The 20,700-nt window shown below is 51.5% G+C and overlaps 1 protein-coding gene across 1 annotated transcript in view; it reads left to right on the top strand.

The window, feature by feature from the left end:
* The first annotated feature begins 1,307 nt into the window (after positions 1-1,307).
* PHACTR3 (phosphatase and actin regulator 3) overlaps positions 1,308-20,700 on the top strand; it is a 281,105-nt gene continuing 261,712 nt past the window's right edge. The window contains exon 1 of the mRNA XM_064382564.1: positions 1,308-1,419. Within this exon, the coding sequence (XP_064238634.1) occupies positions 1,308-1,419 (112 nt within the window). The remainder of the gene's footprint in view (positions 1,420-20,700) is intronic.

The following is a 20,700-nucleotide window of genomic DNA, read 5'->3' on the forward strand; positions in this document are numbered from 1 at the left end:
CTCCAGGAGCTGGTGGAGGAGCGAACAGGACGAAGAAGGAGGGGGACTGGAGCAGTGGACCGAGTCCCAGCTCTCACGGAGCTTGCGTTTTCTCATCTGTAAAGTACACGCTCCTCAGTGAGTTTCTGAAGGTTCAGGGAATGTATGCTCAGCACAGCGCCGCTGGGTGCTGGCTGCCAACTGTTACCAGCATGAAGCAGTTCTGAAGACGAGGCTGAGGAGTCTGGGCGGGACGTGCGGGAAGCAGGCAGGCTGCCAGGGAGGAGGCAGGTGGCTGGGAGGCCTGGCTACATCCCAGTCCCAGCACTGTACCGGCAGCTGTGTGGCCCACTGATTGCACCTGCTGGGGGAGCCCTGAGGGATGGAATAGGAGGGTTCCTGGTCCCTTAGCAGAGCGCACTTTGAAAGCTCTCAGTGGTGGGGGAGGGGAGTGGTGTTCCTTTGGGGTTCTGAGGACCCGAATGTCAGGAGGAGGGTTACCCGGACCTCCGCTGGGGACCCGGCTCTGTGGGTGCTGATGGGGACCCTGTGTCCATCTCAGGTCAGGATCCTGTCTCAATGTCAGGGCTGTGGCTGTGAAACCCCCAAAGTCAGTGGGGGCTGCTGAGGCCTCCGGAGTCACCCCCACCCCTTCACGCCCAGGTGCTGGTGGGGGGATTGGGCATTTTGTGAGAGCCGTTGGAAGGGTCAGGGGCCGGGGCCGGCGCAGTTCCAGTTCTGGAGCTGGCTGGCTGTTACAAAGGTGTTCCCCAAGCAGCACTCATTAAGCTAAATACGAACGTTCTGTTTTATAGCAGAAAGTAAGTACATGGGTTTGATTGGTTCCTGCCTCCCACCGCGCCCTTACATTAAAGGCAGCCAAGGAGTCTCCAACTTAGGGGGCGCCAGGCCCGGCTCAGTCTCGGCGCAAACCACCCCACTCCAGCCCCTGCCCATTTTACACACCAGACCACTGAGGCTCAGAGAGGCCAAGCGACCCGCCTGCCGCCCCACAGTGGCTCCAGCGCTGCTGCCTGTTTACAGCGCGGGGAACCGGCGGCTACGCCTCCTGCCCGGCTGGCCCTTTAACGTTTCTAGGGCGTCCCTGGAAGGCCCCGGGCGCGGCGCTGAGGTCTCCCCTCCCGCTCCCGCCCGCCCCGGCCAGGCTGCGGCTTCGGGAGGGTCAAGGTCACAGCGGCGTCCCTGGGAGCCCCCGCCCGGCGGAGGGGCAGGCCTCGCGTGGCGGCACCGCCCCCGGCCCTGGTCCCGGTCCCGCCCCGCCTGCACCTCCCCGCGGCCCCGGCTCCGCTCCGCGGCCCTCCGGCGGGATGCGCGGCCGTGGCGGGGGGCGCGCCCGCTGTCCTGCGCCCCTGCGTTCGCTGCTGCGCGCCTTCGGGGCCCGGGACGCCGCCGCCGCCGCCGCCCGAGGCCCGGCGCAAGGTAAGCGCGCGCCGCGGGGAGGGGACGCGGGACGCGGGGCCCGGGGGCCGGGGGCCTGGCCCGGCACGAGGCGCTGGGGGGCGACCCCTCCTGCATTCCTTGCCCTTGGCCGTTGCGGGTGGCCAGGATGCCCGCTAAGCCCCCAGCCACAGGTCTCGGGCTTCCCCCGCGCAGCAAAGTCGCCTGAGTCTCTAAACAAGGGCAGTGCCCACCGGGTGGGAAGCGCTGGCGTTGGGGTCGGCAGTCTGGGGTTTGGTATTCCTCTCTGCCAGCTGCATGAGCCTGTGCGCATGGCATTTGACCTTGCTGCTCCTCAGTTTCTGCATCTGTAAAATGGGGGTGATCCAATACCTGCAGTTGGGATCATGTGGACGGCGCTGCCCACCCAAGGAGGGCTCTGCGCCCGTTCGCTCTTCTTCCCCAGGGAGGGCCATGGGCTTCCACCCAGGTGGGGCTGGCCTCTCGCCCCCTGCTGAGCAGACACCTGGCCCCGGAGAGGGTCCGACTGCAGTTCAGCGGATGGAATCTAGGAAGAGGGGCCTGAGGAATCCAGAAAAATGGCCAGGGCCCCAGCTGGGCCGGGGAAGAAGAGTTGGGGATGGGGAGGGGCCCAGGCCTCCTGGTGACAAGGCTAGAGTGTGGCCTGTGCTCAGTGGCCATGGTGCACGAGTACAGGTGTCCAGCAGGCGGAAGCCGGAGTGGGGTGGAGGGAGCTGCACAGTGTTTCCGCACTGGCCCTTGGTGAGGATACCGGGGCGCTTACTGCAGATCGTCCTGGGGGCCCCACCCAGGCCCGCCCCTTGCCATCTCCTGGCACTGTCTGTTTTTAACCAAAGGCCTGGGAAACTCTGGGATCAGGCCAGTCGGGAAACTCGGGTTTAGATTCATCAGTGGTTCTTATCAGTGCCTCGAAACAGGGAGCAATCCTGCCTTCCCTTAAAGACATTTCTGGTTATCACACTTGGGGGGACGCCACTGGCATCCAAGGGGCAGAAGCTAGGGATATGGCTAAGCATCCTGCACCACCAGGACCCTCCTTCCCCCCGAGGAGACAATGGCATAGTCCACAGGCTAGGGCTGGGGTTGGGAAACCCTGAGATGCAGGGATACTTGGAGTCATAAGATCGACAAGGGGGAACAGGACACAGGGGTTTGGGGGACACTTGAGAGCCCACTTATTGTCTGCCAGGCTCTCTGTGGTGCCCTTGGAGGAGAAGCTTGTGGCAGAAGCTTAGCCCAGGCACAGAGGATGGGCGGCTGAATCCACTCATCATTGAGCACCTACTAAGTGTCAGTCCCTGTGCAAGCTCCCGGGGTGGAGCCAGGAAAGACAGGGAGATGTGCCCCCTTGAGGGTACCCCCCTCTAATGGGGCAGAAGCCCCCCCAGTGCCTGCACAGAGTAGGTGCCCACAGGTGCCAGTGTCCTCCCCTAAAGCACCCCTTTATTGGCAATACGTGGTACTGAGCACAGCGAGGCGTATTCCAGGTTGGATTTTGGGAAAGGGTGTTCCCAGTCCTGACCTTCAGCAGCTTGGCAGTGGGTTCCGGGCCACCAGGAACCCATGTTCTGTCTGCAGTAATTACGCAACTCCTCACCTGTTCCTTGCGCTCCTCAGTTGTTGGGCATTTTTAAAATAGTTCTACTGCCTCTGTCTAGGCCTTGATGGATGGATGGCAGGGCTCAGCCACTGCTGACCCACTTTCCCCAAGGAGAAAGCAGAATCTTTTGTCAGTGGGTCAGCAAATGATTATTCATCATTGAAAATGCTTCAGGCGCTGATCTAGATGCTGGGATGCTGCGGGGAGCAAGGAGGCCCCGAGGTGAGAAGTCACTTGGTGGCACTGGGGGACAGGAGGGTCCTTGAGGCTGGAGACCCATGAGCTGGAGGCTGGAGGGAGCTGAGTCTGTGGAGGGGGCCATGGGCCTTGGCCTCCGTCCTGTGGTTTTACACGTGCAGCCCGAGGCCACTGGCAGGTTCTGGGCTGAGTAATTGCATGTTGCTCTATGTCTGGGAGAGAGCTCCTCGTGGCTGCTGTGTGGCTGCAGGCTTCTTTGGAGGCTGTGGCCTTGGGGGAGTTGCCAGCTGCTCGGAGGACAGGAGGGTATGTCAGAGGTGGAGAGAGTGGGAAGCACGGGGCATTTCAGTGGCAGGACTCATAGGACCTGCTCATGACTTGGGTACCCCAAATCCAGGATGCCACATATGTCTGGGGCCTGAACACTGGGTGTGTGGTGGTGCTGTTTATGAAGGCGTCGAAGGCTTGGTGGGGGAGGAGGGAGGCTCGCAGGGGGCTTCTGCAGTGCATTCCTTCACTTTCTGTGGAGAGGGGAGGTCTGGGGGAGGAAGCATACATTCCATGCTGACTGTGCTAATTTGGAGGGTTGGGTGCACTGGGCTGTTGCACATCTCAGTCTGGAGCTTGGGGCGGTGGTTGGTCTGGAGACTTCAATCTGAGATTCATCAGAATGGGGCTGGCACTTAAAGGAGGTCACTTGGGAGGGAGCTGAGGCAGAGAGTGTGGCTGGGTGTGTTGGTTTCAATGTTGCATTTCAGTGTTGAGTCAGATAGGACCCCAGTCCAAATGCCAAGTTCTGATTTGGAGCAAGGGTCCAGGCACCCAAGGAAGAACCAGGCTGTGTGCCCACAACTGTTTGGGCACTCTCATGCCAGACCTTGAGCGGTCCCATTGACCTCGTTCCTTTTGGAACCAGGAGGATCTGTCCAGCTGCCACCTGAAGCTCGGCTTCCTGGATTTGTGTGGCTACTTCCCAGACCTTGCTTGGGAATCTCAACTCTCACCCTTAAAGGGATAATGTGCTATTTCTGGGGCCAGGGCTGCATTAATTTAGGAACAAATTAACCACTCATTCTTCCAGACTTCGAAGTCTGATTTCGAAGAGCTGACTCGTACTGGGTTATTTCTGCACTAAATGATTTTTTTTCTATTAAAAAAATTTTTTTTGAAGAGAAAGGCGTGATCGATGATATCATGACATGTCCCAGCTGATGCTCATTAAAAGTTGTGGCTTTAGGGGCTGCAAAAGACAGTTTGAAATTTAATGCCTTGTTTCTCTGGCTCAGCTCAGAGTCAGGGCTGGGCAAGGCTCCCCAAAGGCAATAACTCTGAAGACCCAGATCGGGTCTGGAGTTGCCCAATTCTTTTGAAATCTTAATGACAACCAGCTGGACTTAGCAGGCTTTTCTGGTAGCAAGTGACTGAAATGGACTAGACCCACAGAAGCAAAAGGGCCATCTGTTAATTCAGGAAACTGGGCATCCATAGCTCCAGCTAGCCTCTCCTTGTCTGTCCTGGGTGCAGGCTGGGTCATATTGCTGGTCCTTGAACCACTGACTGGAGCGAGGGAGTGGGGAGGACTGGATGGCTGAGCTCTCTGTCGCCTCCAGTCCAGAAATAGAGCTGGCATCCCTGCCATAGCCAGCCTGAGACTTCCAGCAGGAGATCAGGAGGATCACAGAAAGAGATGGGTCCTGGGATCACAGACCCCGGCATGGCAGTGCAAGAACCCCGCAGCTGTGCTCACCTGACCTGCAAAACCCTGCAGCCTTCAGTTTTCTTTCCTGTGACCAAGGGGTGTTTGGAGGCAAAAGGCAGAGTCATGATGTCCCAGCAGCTGGAGAAGGCCCTGGGAGAGGTGTGACCTAGCTGCACGTCTTCCTTTCTCTCCTTGTCCTCCAGGGTGCTCAGGGCACACCTGTAAGAGCCAAGAACCTCCCCACAGCCGGTGGCCTCTCAGGTCTGCTTCTAACCCGCTCTGAGCATCACATTTTCTCACCACTTAGCCCCAATCCCCACGCAGCTGTCACTCCATTACCTTAAGGACTGCCGTCTTCTGGTGAACTTTGCCAATGACTCAGTTGAGTGCTCCGTTTTTGTTTGAAGGGAAAGGAGTGATCCCCAGTCCTTAGAAATGGCCTAACTTGTAATTGGCACTCCAAAAATATTTTATTGGATGAATGGTTAATGTGTTCAGCTCAGGCGGTAAGTTTTTCTGGAAAAAAAATTACTCTCACAAACACATACATGCATATATTTAATTACACTAGTAGATCATAAATACATTCTCCAAGTGAGAAATGGAAAACGTTGCAGATAAGACTCAAATCCCTTTGGAACCTGAATCCCCCCGCCCTTCCTCAGGGAAGCCACTGTTACCACTCATGGTGTTTCCCACCAGACTTTCTTGACGTAAGCATGCAGGTCTCAGAGAAAAATGCACAGCATTGTTTCCTGTGTGTTTTAAAGAAATGGCATCACACAGCACCTCTCATCGTGAAGCTGTTTCCACTCGGCAGTGGTCTTGGAGATTTACCTGGCTTCACGGGTTCTGTCTAATGGCTTTAGAATATTCCATGGCTGTTTTCGCCTTTCTGTTACCAACGGCCATGGAGGTCCTGCTCAGATCCTGTCACAGGCAGTGCTGTAGGGAACATCTGCATCCTCCAGGGAACATCTGGTGGAGATGCCTAGCCCTGAGTGAGCAGAGGGAGGACAGGTGGTCTGGGGGTGGAGTCAGGTCCAGGCAATTTACTTTATCCCTAACTGTGAAGTGGGCCATGGCTTCTGTACAAGCGTTTCTCTGTAAGGCAGATCCTAAGAATGGAATTCCTGGGGCTTAGGATGAGTGCATATTAAGTTTAACCTGCTATTTCCAGGCTGTTTCCCAGAGTAGCTGTGTCACTCCCAACAGCAATGTCAGAGGTACCGTTTCTTTCACCAGCACTTGATACATTCAGATCTGAAATTTTGCCAATCCTCCAGAGGAGAAGTGAAATTACGTATCTAGTTTGCATCGCCTTGATTGCTTGAGAGTTGGCCATTTGGATTTCACTCTCTGAGCATTGCCTTCTCATTTGTTTTGCCCACTTTTTCCAGAGGTTGTTCATCTTTTTCTGAATGGTTTGTGAGCGCCGTTGATATGATCTGGACCCTGATCCTCCGCTGGCTGCAAATACTCGTGTGTCTCTTCACTTTGCTTATCGTGTTCTCTTCTGGATAGAAGCTTTTCATTGTGGTGTGCTAAAATGTATCCAGGTTGTTCTTTGTTTTTGCTTTTTGTGTCTTAAGAAATCCTTTTCTGCTTCAAGTTTAGAAACAGCTTCTCTTGGTGCAGCACGGAGCGTCCTGGGTTTAGCTCTGAAAGTCCTGCACCCTGAGAGCTCCTCAGACCTCGGCATGCCGGGATGGTTGCTCAAAAACACGGTCCTCCATGTTTCCTTTTGAGGCTTGTATAGCTTTTCTCTTTGCATTTATTTTTCTTATCTACTATAACATGTGTGAATGAATAGTATGAGGTAGAATACAGGTTTTTAATAATGACTACAGGAGTCACTGGGTTTGACCCAGGGATCTGTTGATTCTGGTGGAGATTTCTAGCCCTGAGAGAGCAGAGGGAGGACACGTGGTCCGGGGGTGGGGGCAGGTCCAGGCAATTTACCCCTAACTGTGAAGTGGACCATCGCTTCCAAACCAAAACTCAGAGCAGGTCTGGGCAAGAGTTGGACTGATCTGGTAGCCTACCTGGTTTTATTGATACAATAGACAATTGGCTGTACATTTCCTAGGCAGGGATCACTGTGTGGAGAAATTTGGATGCTCCTCCTTGCAGCCTGGCTGTGTTACCAGGGCCGGCCCCAGGAGGGAGGCTCTCCTGCGTGCCCACCTACACGAGTGGCCTCTGACTGACTCCAAACAAGCACAGGGCGCTGGCTTTCCCAGAACCCTCCTCTGATTTGGGATTTCTACCAGACTTTGGTAACGGTTTATTTTAAGGAAAAACAACATCAGTACACATCCCTTGCATAGGACTTTTAGCCTGGACCGGGGCTGGCTGGGATGTGGGATTGGGAGAAACAGGGGTCTGGTCCTCTCTAGGTTGGCCTGGGATCTGCACTGTGGGCTTTGCGTTGGGCAGGAGGAATTACCCTTTGGAAGCTGGTGACCCCGTGGCCTAGATTACCTGGAGCAATGTCGGCTTTGCATGATTACAGTATTTTCATGAAAGCTGCTTAGGTGCGCCAGTCACCAGGGAGGGTTCATGCGTGGACCTGTGAAGGCCTTTCCTGGAGGGAACTCAGCAGCCCTTGGGCCTCATACCGGGAAGTGGACCAGACTGGGGGGCTCTCTATGGAAGGTTCCTGTGCCAGGCTCACACCCTGGCATTGTCAAGCATTTAGTTGCAAACTGTGTGGGCCAAAGGAAACACAAGTGAGCAAGTGGGCAAGAGGGTGTTGTGCTAGTGCCTGTTTGTGCGACGGGGCAGCCCTGCCTCAGTGCCTTAGGTGGTGCCCTGAAGGGCGAGTGTGTGTGAACATGCATGAGGGTGTGAGGTTGTGCATGAGTGCGTGCGCCTGTGTTTGCCTGATTGTGTGTGTATGCATGTGTGAGGCTGTACAAGAGTGTGTATGTGCCTGTGTATGAATGACTATGTGAGGGTGTGAAGCTGTGCATGAGTGCAGATGTGTGTGCCTGATTGTGTATGTGTGTATGTGTGTGTATGAGGGTGTGAAGCTGTGTGTGTGTGAAGGTGTGCATGTGTGTGTGCATGAGCATGTGTGCATGTGTGTGTGCGAGTGCATGTGTGCGTGCATGAGTGTGAGTACATGAACGCATGTGTCCATGTGTGAGTGCATGAGCGTGTGTGTTCATGAGTGTGTGTGTATGAGTGTGTACATGAGAGTGTGCATGCCTGTATATGTGGATCCTGTCTCCCTTAACCTAGTGTGCCCGCCTCAGCACAGCCCTGCTCTGACCAGAGGCTTAGGAGGTCCTCCAGCTCCCAGCCCCTGACCCTCCGTCTAAGCCAGGTGTCTACTTTCGCTCCCCCGCCTTCACCTGTGCTGCTCCTCCTGCCGGAAGGCTCCTGGCCTCCTGCGAAGTGTACCCATCTGTCAAGGCCCAGCAGTGAGAACTGGCCTGTGAAGGCTCTCACCCGCCATTCTGGAGTGATCTTTTCCCCCTGTAAACTCTTATTGTCCAAATCTCTTCTTCATATAAGGAGACCAGTCAGATTGGATTGGCCCCCAACCCCCTCAGCAGCCTGATTTTAATGTAATCACCTCTTAAAAAACCCTTTCTCCAAATATTGCATTCTGAGTCACAGGATCAGAACTTCAACATATACATAGTAGGAGGATACAGTTCAGCCCGTGACAGCCGGAGCTCGGCTGGGGCTGTGAGGCCTCCGGTCCTTTCCACTCAGGCTTCTGCACGGGCAGCTTGGGCTGCAGAAGTGAGCAACCCAAGAGAAACAGACTCGAGTTCTGTCACCGCTTATGATCTGGCTTTGAAAGTTATAGTCCCACTTCTGCCTTAGAATCGGTCCTCCCTGACTCGGGGTGAGGGTTGGCGTGAACTCACCACTCAGTGGGAGGCTGCAAAGCCACACTGCGGGAAGCCCACATGAGGTTGGAGGTAACGTTGTGGCCATTTTTTGGAAAATCTCACCTGCCACACTATCTAAATGACCTCTTCGTCTTGTTGCACTGATCCTGAAACACCCTCTTTTTAGTTCCCCTACAAGCCTTGCCGCCATGTGTAATTGTGCAAAAAATTGTTCAGCAAACAGGCCTGAGATCATTCTCCTTGGAAGGACTGCTGGTGTCTGGGAACTTGGATTTTGGGAGGGTTCCCACCATCTTCTGGTGAGAGGGGCTCCCTGCCCCTGAATGGTTTGTGCAGACAGTGTGGTTCATGCTGAACGTGCTCTCCTCCTGAGTCTAGACTTTTCCTGCCAGGCAGAAGTGCCTATGTGACCAGCCCCCAACAGAGACCTTGGGCACCGAGGTGAGCTCCCTGGTGGACATTTCACAGGGGCCTTGTGTTGTCCCATCATTTCTGGAGGAGTGAAGTGCGTCCTCTGTGACTGCGCCGGGAGGGACCCTGGAATGCTTGTGCCTGGTTGCCGACAGATTTCACCCAGGCACGTTTCTCTTTGCTGGGTGTTCGCTGCCTGTTGCCGCTGCTGGAAATCGCAGTTGTGAGTACAGCTGCAGCCAAGTCCTGTGAGTCCCCTAGCGAATCGCTTAACCTGAGGGCGGTCATGGGGACGCCCAGTGCAATAATCATCCTGTTCACTCTCTTCTTAATGATCTGTCTTCTCCACCAAAGGTAGACCCAGGGCAGCAGTGACTGGCTCATTTTTGTGCACAGGGCATGCAGCCCGCTCCTGGCACCTAGCAGGTGTGCCACAAGCTCTGTGCCAAAGGACAGCCTGATGGGGAGGTGATGGGGAGGCTGGCTTGGTGGCAGGGAGGCCTCCTTTCCTCGCCCCTGTGGAGAGGCCCTTCCATGTGGCTCATAGGAGTTTTTTCAAGTGGTGTTGCTCTGACATTGGGCCTTTCGCTTCTCCCTAAATGAAAGCCATTTAGCAAAAAAATCTCCTAATTTAGAAACATTATCCTTTCAAGTTGCAGGAAGTGGGCATGTGGCCTCTTTGCATGAGTCTCTCAGTGGTGGAAGCTGGCTATTCCTACTGAAAACACGTCATATTTTTAGACCGACTTGAAGGATTTACACACCTCTTCTCAAGCAGCCCTGGAGATGGGAGCGTGCAGGCCTGCCTGGACCTCTTCTCCAACACCCACCCTGTGGATTCGCGCGGTCACCTGACAGGCGCCCTTGGGAGCCCATCTCCATGCAAGCCTCCCTCCAGGTGGCCTGCCCGGCCTGCCCTGTAGTCGATCTCTGCCTTCCGGTGGCCGGCACAGGCTTCCTGCCTCCCGTACACTGCACATTTGGACCTAAGTTCATTGCCACTCACTCAGAGGGCAAAAATAGACTCTCTTCACAGGCTGAGGTTTCTAATACCAACTGATGACTGTGTCTCTCCACTTACGCGTGTCTGAAACAGCTGTACGACCCGCACACTATCCATCTTCTGTGACTACATCCCCTTAACCACCCTCCTTCACACGAATTCCGATGATGAGGACGCGCCTGCATTCGAGGCTGGCTGCGTGTTTTCATTTCTATTTTTATTTTAATGGCCTTGCTATTTTGCCTTTTCCTATAATCCATGACAAATCATGATAAATTAACTCCATTTTTTCTTACTATTTGGTTAAACATTGGGATAATAAAAAATAAGGAGCTATTCCTCTTATTTGCAAATTAATGTGATTTCCAGCCTAGAGTATTGTGGTCATGGGTGAAAGTACAGAATATTGTACACTGATCATATGTATTGTTTGCTTGGGGGTCGCTGCAGTGGGGGACTGGAAAGGAGCCGTCCTGCAGTCACTCTGCAGGGACGGTGATAGTCACACCAGCCAGGCCTGTCCTCAGTCCTGCCCACTCAGCCACACATCTCTGTGGGAGGTGGGCTCTACTTGGTGTGACCCCATTTGACAGATGAGGAAAACTGAGGCTTAAAGGGATGAAGTAACTTGCCCAGGGTCACAGCTGGTGAGCTGTATTTGGGCCTGGACAGTCTGCTGGGTTCTGGGTCGGTGTGTGATCCTGTCTCTCATGAACCTGGATTTATATTATATCCCTTTGGTTCTAGAAAGTGACTGACAGCAGCTCAATGCTTGTTACTGCCTGATTTGGAAGTCCTTAAAAGATGCTCAAACTCTGGCTGTCCCTGTAGGGTGCCTGTCTTGGAAACGAGCAGGCTGCTGACTGAAAAGAGCCTTGCCCTGCAGGTGGGATGTGGCAGCCCACAGGTGGGACACCGTGTGCCCTGCATGTGGGATGTGGTGGCCCACAGGTGGGACTCCGTGTGCCCTACGGGTGGACACTGGGTGGTTGTCTCCACCTGTCCTCATCCGTGGCTTATTCCCTTTGTTAGAGTCTTGAGTTGATGTCAGATATGAGCACATTTTTCTTCCGAGGATCGTCTAAGCAGGGTGGAGGAGATGTGGGTTGCAAAGAAGGACTGTTGAGAGAGGAGGCAGATGTGGGGTGTCCCCAGCTCTGCCCCAGCTTGCGGTGTGACCTTGTTCACGTTCCCCCTTCTCTGAGCCTGGCTTTCCTCATGGATGGAGTGCGATTCCCAAACCAGTGTTCATGGCTGCGCAGGAGGATCACAGGAGAGATGTAGGCATTCACTTTCTATCGCTGCCGGAACAGTTTACCACAAACTCAGCAGCTGAAACGGCACTGATTTATTGCCACACACAACCTGTGGGTGCAGGTGGGTTTGCCTGGTCCCCCCTCTGGGGCTCTGCAGCTCTATGCTCTTTGGAAGAGGCTCTGGGAGAGAATTCACTTTCTGCCCGTTCTGGTGATTGTCAGAATTCAGTTCACGGAGGCTGTAGGACTGGGTCCCTATTTTCTTGCTGGTTGTCAGCGGGAGCCGGGGCTGGGGCTGGGGCCCAGGTCATTCTGGTTCTCAGCTCTAGAAGCCACCGCTTTCCCTGGCTCATGTTCGCCTTCGAGGCCAGCAAAGGGGCTGAATCCTTCTCAGCCTTCATATCTCTCCTTCCCCTCTGTCCACACCTGCTGTGCTCTCTGCTTCCTGAGAGATTACAGGAGGCCCGTCGGGTCTTCCAGGTTCATCTCCCTGTCTTCAGGTCTCCTGATTGGAACCCTGATCCCAGCTGCATTTGATGCCTACGTTGGTGTTTGATTGGATCACTCGGGGTGGGGAGTCCTGAGGAAATGAATGGCTCTCAAATTCTGCTGTCCGTACTGTGAGCAAGTGGCCAAGGGCTGCTTGGAGGAACCTCCCAGTAAAACAACCTCTCACTTACACAGCACATAAACTCGTACGTGAGACGGATTTGTAGCTGTAACAGTGCAAAGGAAGTTTTCTCATTTATTACAGATCTAGCTGCAGGGTGCTTTTGATAAAAAGACTAGGTTGAATATAGTTAAAGTGAATAGAGTTAAAACAGATCTGGGATCCGCCCTTTTCTCAGCATTCTGTCACCCCCCACCCCCGTCCCGGCTGCCCCCTCTCCCTGTTGGATGCGGCAGCCCCGCCCCCTCTTTTCCCTGGGGCCATCTCTGCTGTTGTCCACTTTATCTCCTATGTGGAGGCCCCAGTGCCTTTCCAGGAGAGGTCAATCCGCTCTCAGTTCTTCCTGGCTGGAGACCATCCCGTGTTTCCTGTTTCTCCCAGGATAAAATCCATGCTTCTGCTCATGCTGGGTCAAGAGGGCCTTTGAGTCCTGAGGCCTGTCCCCATCCTCAGCCTCCCGCTGTCTCCCCAGTGCTGCCCCACCCTGCACCCCTGGCTGCTTCTCAGCCCCTCCAACTGCCCTGTGCTTGCTAGTCCTGCCCTCCCACCCCCCGCCCCCACGGCCTGGCCCCTATGCCTGGCGCAGGCCCTGTGCTCAGTGAATACTGGTTGAATGAGTGGGCACATGAATCAGTGAATGAGTGACTCAAATGCTCAAATATAAAGCAGGGCCTGTGTCTCAAGGACACTCCTCCAGCCTGGCGGGTCTGCGGTTCTCAGGCCCGTTGCTGAATAAAGGGTCCACTTCCCATCTTGGCTGTGAGTCCCAGGTTTCCAGGGAGCAGAACCTCCTCTGTTCTAATGCCTGCACCTTCACTCCCAACTGCCGACGGCCCCCCAAGTTCCATCCGCAGGATCAGGGAGGCTCCCTTTATGCCGCAGTGTGTAGACTCACAGATCTCCCCAAGCAGCAATTGAAAAGAACCATCAGAGTCTGTGACCCCAAACTGCGGCCTGAAGTACCTGGTGTAATCTTTGTTACAGTCCCATCCCAAGTTGTGGGGCTGCAGTGGCTTTTCCAAATAGAGAAGTGACTGTTATTACCCCGTGGGCTTTGGAAAACCCTTGCACTATTATTAATATCTCAGAACAAAGGCCGGTGAGGGCGCCAGAATTTAATTGCCTAAATAATTGCTCTCCCCAAATGCGAAATCTCTGTGGACCCAGCAGCTTCAGTGTGCACACCGGTTTTAATGAATGGCGGGTGCGGAGAGAGATCACAGCTTCTGTGCAAACACGAACAGCCGTCACTATTTATAGGTTTGTACAGGTTGATTCTTGGGATCATCATTGCTACGACTGCAGAACGTATGATCTATTTTTAAAGCACTACCTGTAAGCCCAGTGCTATGGATTTTCTGTAATTTATAGCTCAGGCTCTGAGGCTGCTTTTGAATTGTAACTCTGTAAAGTACTTAATCTAGGATTGCCGCGATGGGGTGCTGGGGGTGTGAATCTGTGCTGTGGTGAGTCCATCAGCCCGGCTCCATGGACTCTGCGGGGAAAAGAAACAACTCTCTTAAGTATATAAATCCAGTAAACACAGGAAAGGTACACGTGGAATTGGGAAAAAGGAGAACATGTTTGGGCATTATTTAAACATGAACGGTCTTCCTTTAAAAGCTGAAAGGAAAGAAATAAACCCCTAATAGTGTGTACAACAAGTGTAGTTCTAGAAGAGGGTTATAGGTTTGATCTTTTATTTATTATTAACATTTTAATTATGTAAGTATTTCATGATCTCCTTCTCCTAGCAAAAATGAAAGCATTTTGAGGAGGGGCTCGGGGAGCTTGGACAGTCACCATGGTGGAGTCCAGACCCGTCTCCCACTCCTGGAGGCACCTGTTTCACCATGGAGGACAGAGATGCCCAGAACATCCGCCAGGGGCTCCCACAGTCATGTGTGTCTGTGGAAAATACATGGTACTGGTGAGTGTGTGTGTGCACGTGTGTGTGTGGTGTGTGCGTGAATGTGAGTGTGTGCACCTTAAGTGATTATGGCATTGCCGTTATTCTGTTATGTACTCAGCTCCAATGATGTTAGACTGCAAAGATCTTTTGCAGTTAAAAAGAAGCTGCTGAGTGGTATTCCCGAGTATGGATATGCCACAGCTCAGTCATTCTGCCTTCAGGGAAGGGAGAATATTGGCCTCATTCATACCTTCCTGTGTTTTGGGATTCTCTGGCATAGATGACAAGAACTGGATGAGCTGGGGCAGGACATTTTCTATTGGGGCAGATGCAGCCAGTTGTCCTGGTTGCTGGTTTCAGTCCCACCCAGCAGTGCCTATTTCACCACATCTTCACCAGCACTTGGTGTTAGACTTTCAACTTTGCCTGTTTGTTGATTTATTCTTTCTTCATTGGGGACAGAGGTGGAGCCTGGCAGTTAAGAAGGAGGCCTGAGGGGACAGATCCACACCAGCCCTCCTGCTCCCCAGTGCTGTGGCCTCGAGGAGCTCCACTGGTTCCTGTCTTAGAGTTTTTGGGCTGCAACCACAAAATATCTTAGATGGATAATTTAGAAACGACAGAAAGTTACTGCTCACTGTTCTGCAGGCCGGTGCTGGCAGATGTGCTGTCTGGTAAGTGCCGGGTCCTCAGAGATGGTACCTTCCTGCTACGTCCTCGAAAGGTGTATACAGGGCTCCCTGGACCCTCTTTTAGAAGGCACTAATTATTGACGAGGGTGGTGCCCTCATGACCTGATCGCCACCATTTCTGAGAGCTATGCTGTCCTGTACAGGACCCGTGTCCCATCCATGGCTGCTGACATTTATTTTAATGTTAAATGAATTAAAATGAAATGAAATGAAAGCGTCAGGTCCTCTGCAGCACCACATTTTAAGCACTCTCAGCGCCTGTGGCTCCCATGTTGGGCAGTGCCATGTAGATCGTCTTCATTCTCATCGAATCTTCTAGTGCATGGTGCAGCGTCAGAGATGAGGCAGCCTCCCCAGCAATTTGCACCAGCCCCAGCCTGCCCTCGACAGTGCTCCGGCATTCTCGTCCCTCACATGGACACATCACGTGTTCTCCGAAGGCCCTGTCTCCTCCCTCCAGGCTGAGATATCAGGGTCCCTCCCAAAGGGCCCTAGCACTTCGGTTCCCCATTTCCGGTGGCTCCCATCAGCGTCCGCTTTGCAGGTCTCCACCGTGCAAGGCTCCTTCCTCATCTCCGTGCGCCAGCTCTGACCTTGGCCTCCACGTCTTCCTGAGTGATGCCATGCAGGGAACTTGGTGGGTATTTTAGGGTATAGATGAGGAAGCTGAGGCCTCAGGAAGACAGTCCTTTAGGGCGAGGTGGACCAGGGACAACTTTGGGGCACCAGCAACTCCAGGTCCTCATGATTGGAGCCAGGGCAGATCACTTTCTTTAGGGGGTTCTGTCTTTCTTTTCTCACAGCACAGTGCCATTGGGGGAGTGCTCATGCTGATCTAACCCATCGAGACCCATTGAGACCCACGGTGGCTCCGTTTCTGCAAAGCTCTCCAGACCCTTTGCCCACGGCCTCGGGAGAACTGTGAATGTTGAAGGGCCGTGGGTGTCGCCGCAGAAACCATGTGGCTCCCTGCAGCAGGGCCAAGGCCTCTGTTGTTTTATTTTGTGTTGTTTTTCTGTAAAGCGATAGATGTATATGGTAAAAATATAAAGAATACAGTAGGACGTATGGCAAAAATCTTCCTGAGACAGTCCTGGAAGGCGCTTCTCCGGGAGCAGCCAGAGAAGACCCAGAGGCCTGGAGAGTGGAGGGGCAAAGAGGCTGATTTTTGCCCATTATATCATCTTGGATCCTTTGTCAAAAAACAGTTGACTACATTTACGTGGATCAATTTCTGAGCCCTCTATTCAGTTCCATTGATGTATTTGTCTGTTCTTCTGCCAATACCACGCTGTCTTGTCTAATGCACTTTATAGTAAGTCTTTAAGTCAGGAATGTCAGTCCTCCAACTTTGCTCTTCTCCTTCAACAATGTGTTGGGTGTTCTAGGCCTTTTGCCTCTCCACATAAACCTTAGGTTCAGTTTGTGAATAGTCAGAACTGATTTTGACTGAGATTGCATTGAATTTGTGGCTCAGATAGAGAAGAAATGACGTCTTGACAATATCGAGCCTTCCCATCTGTGAACATGGATTCCCTCTCCATTTATTTGCTTCTTTGATTTCTTTCATCAGAGTTTTTCATTTTCCTCAAAGAAATATTATACATATTTTGTTAGATTTATACCCAGGTATTTTATTTTGAGGGGTGACTTGCTCATTGCTGGTTCATAGGAAAAAGATTAACTTCTGTATGCTGTCCTTCTATCTTGCAACCTTGCTACAATAATTCATTAGTTTCAGGAGGCTTTTTGTTAAGTTTTTTTGATTTTCTACATATATTTTCATGTCATCTGTGAACAAAGACAGCTTTATTTCTTCCTTCCTAATCTAGGGACTTCTTCCCCCCTTTTCCTGTCTGACGGCGTTAGTTGGACTTGCACAATGTTGAACAGACACACGATGTTGAAAACCTGTGTGAGTTTTGGCAGATTGTGTCTTTCAAAAAGTTGGTTAATTTCATCCAGGTCATCAAATTTATGGGCATAGAATTGTTCAGAGTTTTCCTTCATTATCCTTTCACCGTTCGTGGGAACTGCAATGAGCGTGCCCTCTTCCACTTCTGATATTAGTAACTTCTGTCTGGTCACTTTCTTCGTTAGGCTGGCTACAGACTTAACAATGTTATTGATTTTTTTTCAAAGTATCACCTTTTGGCTTCATTGATTTTCTTTATTTTCTATTTTGAATTCATTGATTTATGCTCTAATTTTTATTATTTTTGAATCTGCTTGCTTTGGATTTAATTTGCTCTTTTTCTAGTTTACTAAGGTAGAACTTTAGCTAACTGACTTTAGATGTTTCTTCTTTTCTAATACATATATTCAGTGTTACAACTTTCACTCTAAATACTGCTCCCACTGCACTCACAAATTTTCATAAGTTGTGTTTTATTTGTGTTTAGTCCAAAATATTTTTAAATTTCACTCGCGATTTCTTCATTGACCTATGTGGCATATGAGACGTGTTGTTCAATCTCCACATTTTGAGATTTTCCAGTTACCTTTTTTGTTGCTGATTTCTAGTTTAACTTCGCTGTGGTCTGAGAGCAGATGTTGTATAATTTCTTTTCTTTTAAATTTGTTAATGTGTATTTTGTGTCCCAGAATGTGGTCTATCCTGGTGAATATTTCACGTGCACTTGAGAAGAATGGGTTTTCTCCTGTTGGATGGAGTGGTTTATAGATGTCTGTTACACCCAGTTGATTGATGGTGCTGTTGAGTTCAGCTGTGTCGTTACTGATTTTCTGCTTGATGGGTCTGTTCATTTATGATAGAGGGGTGTTGCAGTCACCAACTTTAATCATGGATTCATCTATTTTTTTCTTGGAAGTTCTGTCAATTTTCGCCTCATGTATTTTGATGCTCTGCCCTCAGGTGCGTACATGTTAAGGATTGTACGTCTTCTTGGAAAGTTGACTCCTTTATCATTATGTAATGCCTTTCGTTGTCCCTGGTAGCTTTTCTTGCTCTGAGGTCCGCTCTGTCTTTCTTCTTCACTTTTATTTTTTTACTGTTAATTGTAAGATACCTGTTGAAAAGTGAACGTACCATAAGCATTCATCTTGATGACTTTTTACTGAGTGAACATAACTCTGTAGGCAGAACTCAGTTCAAGAAACAGAACATAACCTGGATCCCAGAGCCCCGTTGTGTCCCCTCTTAACAAAACCCACTTCCCCATGGGTAGCTATTCCCTGCAGTCTAACATCATCATGGAGTGTTGTCTGTTTTTTTTTTCTTTTTTCTTTTTTTCAGACAGGTCTCACTCTGTTGCCCAGGCTGGAGTGCAGTGGCACAATCTTGGCTCACTGCAACCTCCACCTCCCGGATTCAAGCAATTCTCCTGGTTCAGTCTTCCAAGTAGCTGGGACTACAGGCACACACCACCATGCCTGGCTAATTGTTTTGTGTGTATATTTTTAGTAGAGACAGGGTTTCGCCATGTTATCTGGTCTTGAACTTCTGACCTCAAAAGATCTGCCCACCTTGGTCTCCCAAAGTGCTGGGTTACAAGCATGAGCCACCATGCCTGGCTCTGGTTTTGAACATTCTGTAAATGGAATAAGATAGAACATAGTCTTCTTTAACTGAATATTGTGATACCTACCCAGATTTTTGTCTGTTTAATTTCACTGCTGTACGGTATTTCATTGTGTGAATATAGCATGATTTAATTCCTCTTCAAGTTCTTTGGTTAAAAATTTCAAAAAATGTTATTGTCTAATGATTGTCTTTATTTGGAAGAGTTATTCTGCACGTGGCACCTCTGGACATTGGCATGCACGGTTTGTGTGTCTGCTCAGCAGATTCCTCTGTGTCCTTCCAAGGCCTGCTCAGCAGGGCGGTGGTGTGTTTTTGCATCTGTTTTGTTTACGTGCCTGGTGCGTAGCAGGTACTCAGCAAATGTAGGTCATGTGCAGGCACCAATGAAAAGCTATTTCCTGAAGCTCCCCTGAGCTTCCCAGCCTGGCCAGTGGCTCCACATGTTCCTACCTCTCATGTTGTGATGGTGCCCTTCATTGTCCCATCCAGGTCCTTGCCCATCAGCTCTCCAGGGGCCTTTAAGGATACCAGGGCCCTAGGAACGTGGTTGGTAGCTCTAACATGAGAAAACTGCAGAGTTGAGCTAACCGTCTAAGTGCCTGCAGGAAGTAGCCTCATGCCATAGACACACCTTACCCCTTCACCACGCAGACTGGGCCAAGCCATCCCATGTCTGGCAGCATACAGGATAGGGCCTGGCATGGAGTCAGTATTCGGTGCATGTTCGTTGAGGAAATGTCTGCTTTGTAAGCTAGGGTTGCTGGTAGAGATGTTGGTGGGCTGGAGAGGCCCGAGGAATGAGCTGGTGGAAAGTACGTGGGAGCTCTTTTCCGTCCTGTTACTAACTCTTGTTAGATACCCTGTCTGAGCCTCAACTTCATTGTTTGTAAGAAGAGGATGATTATTCCAACCTCACAAGATTAGAAATCAATGCATGCAAGCTCCTTGGTAAGCTCTAGGCTCTGCAAAAATGCTGTGATCATTCATCCTGTTGCCTCCTCCTCTTTCTTTCATACTTCCTCCTCCTTTATCATCATCACCAAGTCAGTGACTTTCTGTGGGACCCAGCATAAGCATGAGGTTCCTGCCAATGTGAGTTGCGGTAAGTTTGATGCAATCACAGCCTGAGCTCTGGAGCAGAGGACATGGGATCCAGTCCAGGCTTTGCAGGTTTGTGACCCAGGGCAAGTACTTAAGAACTCTGCCTCTCATTTTCCTAATTTGCTAAATGGGAAAATTACAGTTCTGCCTGATTTGGAGAGCTTCAGCATTAGCTGCATCAATCATTGTAAAGTTTTTAGAACAATGACTGGCACGTGGTAAGAGCTACGTGTTAAGTAAATGAAAACCCAGCTATCAGGGGCCTGTGCCAGCAGGATGTTTGCCCCCTTTACAAGAGGTCAGGAGGGAGACAGGTGCAAGGTCTCCTTCCTCTGCTGTTAGCGTTTCATCCTCGTGTGTGTCGCTGCAGGGCCGCAGGCTGGCTGCTACAGTTCCAGGCCCCACAGGACGCTCCAGGACAGGAAGCAGGAATGCAGTCAGGACTGCAAACTGCACCTGCAATGGTGACATGTGCTTTTGCTGTATGTGGCTCTCTGTCTATCGGCAATCTTTCCCAGAGGCCCCTGATGCCTGTTCCTCTCCTTTCATTAGCTAGAGTCAGAGCACACAGTATCCTTCCCTGCGTTCAGGAACCCAGGATGGAGGAAAAGTCACCTGGCAGTCTGTAGCTCTGTGCTGACAATACACAAGATGGGTCAGTGTCCCGTGACCCAAGTCTGCAGGAGCCAGCTGGGGCTGCTTTCTGCCTTCCCTGCTGAAAGCCTCCCTGCCCCGGGTTGTGCTTCTCTGTTCTGTGTTATTCTGTCTCTGCTGCCTCATAGGCCCCTCTCCCAGTCACCTGAATGTGCTGGGGGCACGGAAGGAGAATATCAAAGGGCAGACAGTCTCGCACCAAGGAACTTGTTGTTCTGCTAATGGTGAAAGCGTATTGAGGGTTCTGTGTGCTGTGTCAAATGCCTGAACCCTGTAAGGGAGGTTCTCCTCTTCTCACTTACACACTGAGGATCAGCGGGGCTGTGTGGCAAGCTCAAGGCCACACAGTCAGAAAATGTTGGGATCCGATCTGGGTCTGTGCCTGGGTCTGTGGCTCCTGCCCTAGACAGCTTGACTGGACTTGACCCTAAGGAGGGCTGGGCACGTCTCCAGGAAGCCATGGGATGCCCATAGCGCATTCTTTCAGGGCAACTCTGGCTGCCAGTGCCTTTCAGGCCAGAGGCCATGAATGGCGAAATCAGGAATTTGGGTCTAGAAGAGCTGGGTGTGTTGTTTTGAAAAAGCCTTGGTTGGCACTGCATTGAGCACCACTCTGGGTAGTCTTATGGTCACAGCTCTAGGTAGAGAGTCCCTCAAGGATGTGGTCAAAGG

The sequence above is a fragment of the Aotus nancymaae genome, unplaced genomic scaffold, assembly GCF_030222135.1.
Source record: "Aotus nancymaae isolate 86718 unplaced genomic scaffold, 86718_ANA_hifiasm-v0.15.2.pri h1tg000029l, whole genome shotgun sequence".
In the NCBI taxonomy this organism is placed as follows: domain Eukaryota; kingdom Metazoa; phylum Chordata; class Mammalia; order Primates; family Aotidae; genus Aotus; species Aotus nancymaae.